At 34.9% G+C, this 10,645-nt stretch overlaps 2 protein-coding genes across 2 annotated transcripts; one reads left to right on the top strand and one right to left on the bottom strand.

Annotated features, from left to right (window-relative positions):
* The first annotated feature begins 1,587 nt into the window (after positions 1-1,587).
* On the top strand, positions 1,588-6,467 carry LOC115990060 (NADH-quinone oxidoreductase subunit B-like). The gene is made up of 2 exons (XM_031113921.1): positions 1,588-1,997; positions 6,189-6,467. The coding sequence occupies exons 1-2, from the start codon at positions 1,588-1,590 to the stop codon at positions 6,421-6,423; spliced, it is 645 nt and encodes a 214-aa protein (XP_030969781.1). The 3' UTR covers positions 6,424-6,467.
* A 421-nt stretch (positions 6,468-6,888) lies between these two features.
* LOC115990059 lies at positions 6,889-7,257 on the bottom strand. Its single transcript, XM_031113920.1, has one exon. The coding sequence runs from the start codon at positions 7,255-7,257 to the stop codon at positions 6,889-6,891; it is 369 nt and encodes a 122-aa protein (XP_030969780.1).
* Positions 7,258-10,645: the final 3,388 nt, after the last annotated feature.

The following is a 10,645-nucleotide window of genomic DNA, read 5'->3' as shown; positions in this document are numbered from 1 at the left end:
TCAATCTTCATGCCACCTCCATACTATTGAATGTTCTCCATCCCACAATAAAAAGGTTGATGTTTGCACAATTTTCATAGAAAGAAAACAAAAATTGAAAACAAAAATTAGAGGTTTGGTAAGAGATTTCTAGTAATATTATTTAAGTTTTGTGAAAATACGTATGGATGAAAAAGTATGTAGAAATATGTGTTGTGGTGCTTAAACAACAGTTTTCGTTGTTTATTTTACACTAAAATTTTCTTTATTGTTGTTTATTTTGAATGGAATAATTACAAGAAGAGCTAAGTAATAAATTGCTAATGGAGTGGGGTAAATTCCTTGCACTTAGATTGCATTTCCTCATATGCTAGTACATAGTATTCCTTACATGCTAGTACATATTATCTAACACTACATGCCATGCATTCTCACATGCACACACATTTTCACATTCTCACATGTCCATGCATTCTCACATATACATGCATTGCCACATATTTCCTTGAAAACTAAATGCCAAATAAATGAGTCACTTGAGTCACATTTCAAATTATAGAAATTAGGATTAAACCAAAACAATGTACTATTTTAGGATAGGCATTATAAGGCACTATTTTAGGATACCTAACGACTTCCCAACGTGTAATAGAACTTCCGAGTCCTTAGTCAAATCTTAGTTAAATATATATAAAATAGAATAGAAATAGGTGACCAATTACACCTAAAAAACCCAATAGTTAGTGGCCACTTTACTAAAATGCAAAGATAATGAATATATTCACTTGCACCCACATCACCCTGGTGTTGGAAATAAATGACACACTTGGATCACACGTCGCGGCAAAGAAACTCCTTACATGTAGGAGGTTGATTAGATGCATTTGAACATTATTTGCAAGTTTAACAATGAGTTGTCAACCTCTTCCTCTATCTATCTTTAAGATAAATCTTGTTAGTTAGGGGAAGAGAAAGTTATATGGCTAATCTAGCACTAGCCTTGTTGGTATCAAATGCTATTTCGGATGGTTTTGGTTGGATGAATCTCATTTGTAGCGTGACGAGCGTTTTGCTCCTATTTTATAGACATTTTCTTTCTTCTTTTGACTTTATTTCTCTCTAACACTCCGTTTGTTTCGATGGAAAACTTTGTGTAAAAATAGTTTTCCGTGGTTTTCAGTGTTTGGTAGCATAAAAAAAGATAAGTCAAAGGAAAACTATATTTGGTCAACATAAAAAGTATGACTTATTTTTAGAAATTGTTTTTAACTAAATTTTTTTGGAAAACAACTTTATCTTACAACAAATTAAATAAGGGAAGTTAAGAGGTTGTTTTTCAACTCATTTAAAGTTACTACCAAACATTGAAAAATGAAATAGTTTTATTGAAAATGATTCTTGAAAAATAACTCATTTTCTAGAAAACATCATTGTTGAAACAAACAGAGCGTTGAGGCTTTCTTAATTTAAATATCTTCGTCTCAAATATAAAACTTTGACTCTCTTGGGTTCTCTATCTTTCTCAAAGCATCAAGCTCTTTCTCTGATAAAAAAAAAAACTATATACTCTCTCTCTCTCTCTCTCTCTCTCTTTGTTGGTGTGATCAAATGGCTGCCCTTATACCAAGACATACAGCTACAAAGCTAGCCTTGCTCTCATACCAAAGGTCCACCTTGCTCCACACAACCCCTTCATCACTCATGTCCTCCTCTCACTTTCCTGCTACTCAAAATGGCCCACGAACTACCCTTCCATCCAGATCCCCTGCCGCAGGCTTGAGCAAGACGGGAGAGTACTTAGTATTAAAGGTGGATGCTCTCGCGAACTGGGCCCAATCAGCGTCCATATGGCCCGTGACTTTAGGGCTGGCCTGCTGCGCTGTTGAGATGATGCACGCCAGCGCCGCCAGGTATGATATGGACCGCATGGGCACCTTCTTCAGGCCCTCTCCACGACAAGCCGATTTGATGATTGTGGCTGGCACTCTTACCAATAAGATGGCTCCTGCACTTCGGAAGTAAGTTTTGATGATATTGATTATTTTGTTATCAGCTCTTTTTTCTTTTTTCTTTTTAGTTGTATATGTTTTATCCTTCAATTTAATTTTTTTTTGGTTTTTTAAATTTTAAATATTTTAGAAAAATTTAAAATTTTTAAATATGATTGTCCAATGTTAAGGTATTAATATTTTTTTTCTGACCTGTTCTCAAAAAAAAAAAAAGTATTAATATTTTAATGAAATGTAATGTAAAATATATAATATGATGTGATGTGTTTTGAAAAGTACCTAAAATAAAAAATTAGGTTCTTATATTAAAATAGACAACAATTTTCACACGAGCTAATGTAAATGCTCTTAGTTGCCAAAACCATTGCTTAGTAGGGGTGACAAAATTCGACATGATCTGCGAACACGATATAGCACAACACAAAGTTAACAAGTTATGCTTTGAGGATTAATGGGTTTGTGTCATATATATGTTGTCATGACTAGTCCGTTTAATTAGTGTGTAGGGATTGTGTCCAACTTGTGGAATCTATTTGACTCATTTAACTAAAGATCATTTTACCAATATAGCATTTAAAATCTTAGGTGTATAAACTTATTTTCTTTCCTAGTTGCATTTCTCCAAGCCACATGATCACCTATCACTCTCAGACCTCAATCTCACCTTATTTTCTTAGTCACTGTCACACATCTGTCATTGCGGTGCCAATCTACCATTGCCATCGTCCTTCATTTCTCTCTATCACTTGAAATTCAGGTCGTTGTCATCCTTTACTTGTAACTTTATCTTTTTATCTATTTTCTTGAAATTGATTGCTGGGATCTAAAATTAGCTGTTGTGGTTTATTTTGTTTAACATATTACAATTGATTATTTGTGATAATGAGATATATTTTACTATTGAATGTTTATTTATGATGCAATTACTCTGTTAGTTTTGAATTATATATTAAAAAATCTATTTTTTTCATAATTCAAATCAATTAAATTAGTACTAAAATTTGTATTTTTTTCCTTTAATTAAAAAAAAAAAAAACTAATAAACTGGTCAACACGACTAACTCATTTAATAACATGTTAAGGTTGATGAATCTTAACCTATTTAATAAATATGTCGGGTTAATGTCGACCTATAAAGTCGAATGCTCATAAGTTGACATGACACGAACTCAACATGTGAACACAATTTGCCACTCCTACCACTAAGGGGATTTGGATATGATCTACCTAAAAATTACCACCAGTTAAAATGGTTTTTTTTTTTAACCTTTTTTTTTTTGTGTAAAACCTTTTTATTAACTTTTTAACTTTTTACCATCTTAACTTTTAAATCTCAGAAGAATAGTAATTGCATACTGTAATAGTCCTAGTTATTGTACTAGATGTAAATCGTACCAAGGAGTCATAATCGAAACAATTTAACTTCTTATCATTATCTTAATATTAGGTCACATAAACTTTGAAGCCTCACAATTTTCACATTATTATTATTATTATAACTCTTCATTAAAATCTTTTCATATAAAATTTTCTTAATTTTTCTTTAGATGATAGAATGGATAGTTACATTGACAAACATACTAATAGTAAATATCAATTCATAATTATTAAATTTCCTAGAAAAAGATAAAAGAGAGAGAGTTAAAATTTTTATTGTATTTCATGAGTTCCTGACTAATTGTTAAATATTCATCAATATTTTAGAAGAAATATCTTAATAGAAATAACCCTGTGAATCTTTTGTAATCAATTGTGGTTGGCATCATATAATGGGTGATTTATATGAGTTCAATGACAAATTTGTTGAAAGCCCTTTGATTTCTTTATTTCCTTATGAACTCGAATTATCTAAGTGAAGATGATATATGAATTTTTGATTTTATGAAAAAAGGGTGAGAGAGGACTAGCCGAGACTACCCCATCCGATTATGGTCATAATTATATTACTGCCCATCGAGAAATTAATGACGTACTGAATGGTCATGTGAGTTGAGCCATAATCCAAAACTTAACCAAATCTAGAATATTTGGCCCAAAGAATTTCAAAGAGTTTAGGTCAATTTATAACTCCCTCATAAAATGGGAGAAATTGGAAGGAATAGAGTATGTTTTAAATTAATTTTTACTTACGTCCCCGTGATTCTATTTTTCTTTTCTTAAATGTCTACACCCCCACTTTAATTAAAGAAATGAAATGTTATAAAAGGATTTCTTTGCATTCTTTTTCAAAAAAAAAAAAAAAATCCCAAATTTACTTATTATTCCATTAATTCTCTTTTAAACATCCAAATACGAGAGAGATCAATATTTAATTCATTTCCTTTCCTTTCCTTTCTATTCTATCCATCTCATTCCTTTCCGTTTCTTTACAAACTCCAAAACATAGTGTAAGTCGCACCAATATGACACCTTTATTCATGAAGGTTTAAATTCAAAAACCACCACTAAGGCATGACTCTAGATGATAAATGTAATTGTGTTTCATTTTGTTTGAGGGATTGTATTGGTCTTTTGTCTAGAGGTCATTATCAAATGTGGTCTCATTCAGTGGCGGCTCCAAGAATTTTGTTTAAGGAGGTCATTAAAAAACTTAAATTAAAAAAAATTAATAAAAAAAGAATTTGAATATATCTAGTTATCAACAAAAATAATAATAATAATACATGAAGTTTTACAATTTCTTTTTACAAGTTTTCAAAATTTTAATTGCTACATAATAGTTCATTATGAGTATCTATTACCAATGTGGGTAGTTATGAGCCTATGACCATTTTATTTTGTTAAGTTTGCCAAACATTTTTATCTTTATGGAGTTGTTATTATCTATTTGTCTTTGTTTTTATAAAAATATTTTAAACTAAATGACTAATCTCAATTCTCAACTCATTGGTTCCGTATTAATTATTAACACACACAACCACATATATTCATATTACATAAAATTATGCACTACGTGTCTACTTAACCATTCAAAATTTCAAATGCTTAAACAATCACTAACTTTACAATTTTTTTTTCTTGAATTTTACTAACTTTATAAAAAAAATTATTATAATATGTTAACAATACACAAACATGTAAAAAAAAAAAAAAAAAATCTCTATTTCCTAATTATTAAATTATATAAAGTTATATCATATATATACTGTACACACAAACATCCACACACATCATAATTCACACAAATAATATTATAATAAAAAGTAATACAAACAATCAATATTAGACACACTCACACACATATTATATAAATTTATAATAAAGAGTGACATTTACAATTCACAAAAACTTACTCTTTACTCTTAAAGTCTGAAATACTTGTAATAAAGGCATGCAAGATTTAAGTCAAGGTGTGAAAAAAAAATATATATTTTTAAGAATAAATTAAAGTATTAAACTAAAAAAATATTTTATGTATAAGTTAGGGGGTTCATTTGAACCCCTAAATAAACTGTAGCACCGCCCCTGAGTCTCATTTAAATGGGAGATTGAGAATTTTTTTTCTTTTGAGAAACAAATAGGAGAATGATGAATCAATTATGATTCTATCCTCTGATATTTTTGTCTACTCTCGGACCTTCGCAAGACTCGAAATCAAAAACTTGTGCTTAACTGCCCAAGATGTTACCTTTTTTTTTTTGTGTGGAGATTATACATGCACCCAATACTTTTGATTCTATGAACTCACCTTCCATTTAAGCGTGTCTGCTTCTATTGCTGACTTCAGGATTTTTTTTTTTCTTTTTTTTTTGTATTTTTTAATCAACCAATTTCCATTTTCAAGCTAAAATAATTGATATCCACCAGTATGCCTGTTGGTATTTTATGCAGTATGCTTTATGGCTTGCTTTGATTGAGGGAGAGATTTGTATGGATTCATCTATAGGCACGACAAATACCGACCATACCGCCAACCAATACAATACAATATCAAAAACTTTGATCTCTGTTACAAGGAATCACATATTTGAACCAAAACTCATTGACCAGCCCAATACTTCTTCATTACAAACGCCACTGACCCCCAAGCTCCAACCCCAACAATGGTGTTCTTTAGTCTAGTTCTAATGTATCCACCATAATATCAATCATTGATTTCTATACGGTGAAAACTGCCCACTTTGCCATCTGGTATTAATATAATTTGATTGGATTTTGAAACTTTATATTGCATTAATTTTTAAGGTAATTTTTTTGTAGGGTCTATGATCAAATGGCAGATCCACGGAATGTCATCTCTATGGGAAGCTGTGCAAATGGAGGTGGCTATTACCACTACTCATACGCTATTGTTCGAGGCTGTGACAGGATTGTCCCGGTTGACTTTTATGTTCCTGGGTGTCCTCCAACAGCTGAGGCCCTAGTCTATACATTACTCCAGTTGAAGAAGAAGATAAACAGGAAGAGGGATTTTCTCTACTGGTGGACTAAGTGATTAATCAAACATTTACTTGGACTGAAGCTTTGCCCTTCCATGATCCATATATGTATTATGTAGCATATGAACTTGTCCCTTGATGGCCTCTTTTAATTAGATGTAAATGTGGTATTATGTGTGACGTGTTGCATATAACATTCTCTCACATTGGAGTAGATCTCACACTTGTGGGGTATACACATGTGGAAGGATGTTGTATACAACATATTATAAGAATAATAAATCTTACTGGAACTTTGTAAGTTGTGTTTCTCATGGAGTTTTTTTTTTTTTTTTTTTTTTTTCCTGAGAAACAAACCATCTGAAATATATTAATCAAGAATCTGATAAATCAGCAAAAACAAAGTTGACAACATCTGGAGGAAGATGCTCCAACCAGAGTGTAGAGGGGAAAGAGAATTTTGCTCTCCTAGCTAAAGCATTTGCCACAGCATTACCTAGCCTAAGAGTATGCGAGAGAGACTAACTCTTCAAAGAGTCTAAAAGAGACAGAATGTTAATGAGGAGGTGTCCATATGTTGAGTTGAACATATCACCATTCTCGAGAGCATTGATAATTTCTGAATTGCCTTCTAAGACAATACCATCCAGACCAAGCTCCTTAACTAACGTGATAGCATGCCTCGCTGCCAGCAAATCCAGAACAGCAACAGAGGAGGGGTTTGGGATTCTCTCAGAGAGTGAGGCCAAGACCTGACCCCGAGAGTCCCTAATAACCACCCCAATCCTAGCTTCACCCGAGTCTGCAAAGACTGCCCCATCAAAGTTAGTCTTGAGGCAACCACTATCCGAAGGCTTCCATTTCTCAACTCTAACTGGTTTCACCTTCATTGGCGCTGCATTGAACTTCCTATACTCAAGGAGATAATGGCCGACTTCCCTTGGTACTTTTGATAGCGGTGGGACTGTCTGATGCAAGCGAATTTTGTTTCGCCTACTCCAAATGAACCAGGCCGTGACTGCAAACTACTCCCTCGCCTGGGGTTTGGAGCTAAGCAAATTCCAGAGATCAACAAAATCACCTCGGCTAACTTTCCTTCTGTCAATCCAACCAAAATCCCGATTCCAAACAGCTCTACTGGCCTCACAATTCCACAGGGAATGCAGGACAGTTTCTGGATGGGAGTTGCAAATTTCACAAACCTCATTAGGGACTATTCTCCGTTTCCACAAATTGTGTTTAGTTGGGAAATAGTCTGAACATGCTCGCCAAAGAAAATGCTTAATCTTTCCTGGAACCCGCAACTTCCAAATACCTTTCCAGAGGCCTTTTGTCACCTCTGGAAATGAGCTCGAGGCATGATCACGAGATTGCTCTTCACACAAAATTTGATACCCAGTCTTTATAGTGTAGGACCCGTCCCTGCTCTTAGGCCAAATGATGATAGCTTCCTGAGCCACGGATCTAATAGGAATGGCTTTAATCTTTACGGCTTCAAAAGGCAAGAAATTTTGATCAACAATCTAAGAGTCCCACCAGCCCAACGTGGGGTCTATGAGATCAACAACAATAGCGTCTAAAGGTAAACCAGAGACTGGGGAAATCACCTTACCCTCTCCATCCCCTGGTAACCACGGATCTCCATATATCCGAATCTTTTTCCCATCACCCACGGGCCACTTTGCTTCCATCTTGATAACTCTCCTTGCTTTCATAATGCTCTTCCAAGCAAATGAACCTCCACTCAACTTTGCTTCAAGGACCGAAGGATTGGGAAAATATCTTGCTTTAAACACTTTGTAAAAAAGAGAGTCCTCATCATGCATTTACCGCCAAACCTATTTTGCCAACATTGCATCATTAAATTTGCTTAGGTCTTTAAAACCTAGGCCCCCATCCTCCTTGGCTTTGCACAATGTTTCCCAATTTTTCCAATGTACGTTCCTACGATCATCCCGTTGCCCCCACCAAAATTTCTGGATCATGACCTCAATATCTTCACAAAGACTTACAAGTAGTTTAAAACAACTCATGGCAAATGTTGGGATGGTTTGAACCACGGCTTTGAGCAAAATATCTTTACCGGCTTGAGAAAGGATCTTTTCCTTCCACCCTTAAAACTTCCCCCAAACCCTTTCTTTGATGTAATTCAAACTTGCTCTTCTATTCTTCCCAACTACCGCAGGTAACCCCAAGTATTTCTCATACTCCTTTATTTCTGCTACACCGAGAAGGTTTTTTATTGCAATTTTATCACCATTGGAGACTGATTTACTGAAGAAGAGGTTCATCTTCTCTTTATTGATTTGTTGTCCCGATGCTTTTTCATAAACACCAAGAAGAGCTTGAATGGTTTGAACATCCCCCAATTGAGCTCTACAGAATAACAAGCTATCATCTGCAAAAAATAACTGAGAAATTTTAGGTCCATTCCTACAAAGAGAATATCCTCTGATTTTATCAACTTCAACAGCTTGCTTAATAAGCTGGGTTAGCCCTTCTAAGCATAAAAGGAACAAATAGGGGGACAGGAGGTCCCCTTGCCTAATGCCCCTTTTAGGTTTAATAATGCTCGAGGGCTCTCCATTCACTAGGATTGAATAAGAAATAGTGCTAATACACTCATATATGAGTCAAACCCATTTTTGATCAAAGCCCATTTTATCCATAAGTTTTACAACATATAACCACTCCACTCTATCATAGGCCTTACTCATATCTAACTTCATGGTAACAAAGCCTTTCTTCCCTGTTTTCTTAGTTTTCATATGATGAAGAGTTTCAAAGGCTATCAATATATTATCTGGGATTGATTTATCCGATTGGAAAGCACTTTGTGAATCAGATATAACATGAGGGAGGATTTTTTTTTTTTTTTTTAATCTGTTGGCCAGTATTTTAGAAACCAACTTATATAAAATATTGCAAAGAGAGATGGGTCGCACTCGGTAACCTTATCAGGACTTTTGACTTTGAGGATGAGGGTAATATAAGTATAATATAAGTTAGATCGTATTTTTCTAGAATTCAAGCAAGATAAAATTGCCTAAGACACATCACTACCAATATGATTCCAAAAATGTTGGTAAAAGATAGGAGGCATACCGTCAGGATCCGGAGCCTTTAAGGGGGGCTATCTGTTTCAAAGCCATATCAACCTCTGCCCTTGTAAACTTACCAATCAATGCGGAGTTCATTTTAGCAGTGACCACCTGTGGGACTTCTTGCAAAACTGTCTCAAAGTATGTTGGTTGGGATGAAGTGAACAATTGCTTAAAATAAGAGACCAACAAACCCGTAACTTTTGCCTCACCTGTACATAACACTCCATCATTATTTCTAACACTAACAATCCTATTCCTTCGTAGTCATTGTGTGGCTTTACTGTGGAAGAAAGCTGTATTCTTATCACTCGACTTCATCTAGTGCGCAGGAGACCTCTGGTGCCACAACTGCTCCTCAAGAAGTAATAATTTTGAGATTTCCTTTTTGATAGTGTACACTGGATTATAGTCACCTCCAAGCTGCATTGCCTCTTCTGCAGATTTTAGAGAGGATCTTTTCTCAATGAGGGCCCGAGATATATTACAAAAAGATTGTTTACTCCACCTTTACAAGTCACACTGACACCCTTTTATTTTTTCCCCAAACTGACCTATCATGCAAGAGATCAGACCACCTTCCCATGCTGCTTTCACGGTATCGTCATAGCCAACATCAGATAGCCATACTTACTCAAAATGCCATGGCCGCTGTCTTCTTGTCGGAACTCCCATAGGATAAATATGGACAAGTTTGTGGTCGGACATCCCGCATTCCAGATGAACCATTTGGAAAGTAGGAAACAAACTCACCCAGTCTTCAGTCCCAAGAGCTCTGTCCAGACGTTCCCAAATAACAGTTCCATCCGAATAGTGCTTTGCCCACGTAAATTTACTTCCCATGTAACCAAGGTCTCGAAACCCACATTCATCAATCACGTCCCGAAAGTCTTACATCTACTTATTAAGGCGTAGGCAACCACCAAGCTTCTCATTTGACCTTGTGATAATAAGCAAGTTGTTGGTGTTTCCCTATCGCTAGGAAGATCTCTGGCTATTTGCCAACTTTCTCCTGGGTTGTGGAATTTTTCTATCCCTTCTTCGTAAGGCCTGTCTGTTCCCTCTGATAATATTGTTATCACTAAGGCTAGTGGATCCCCTTCTTTTGGGTGTTGGGATACAGTTTTCTCTCCTTTGTTTTTACGCTTTTTCTTCCTTCATTCTCTCCTTCTTTTCT

This window comes from Quercus lobata, chromosome 5 (assembly GCF_001633185.2).
Source record: "Quercus lobata isolate SW786 chromosome 5, ValleyOak3.0 Primary Assembly, whole genome shotgun sequence".
In the NCBI taxonomy this organism is placed as follows: Eukaryota; Viridiplantae; Streptophyta; class Magnoliopsida; order Fagales; family Fagaceae; genus Quercus; species Quercus lobata.
This window is presented reverse-complemented; position numbering and strand designations above follow the sequence as displayed.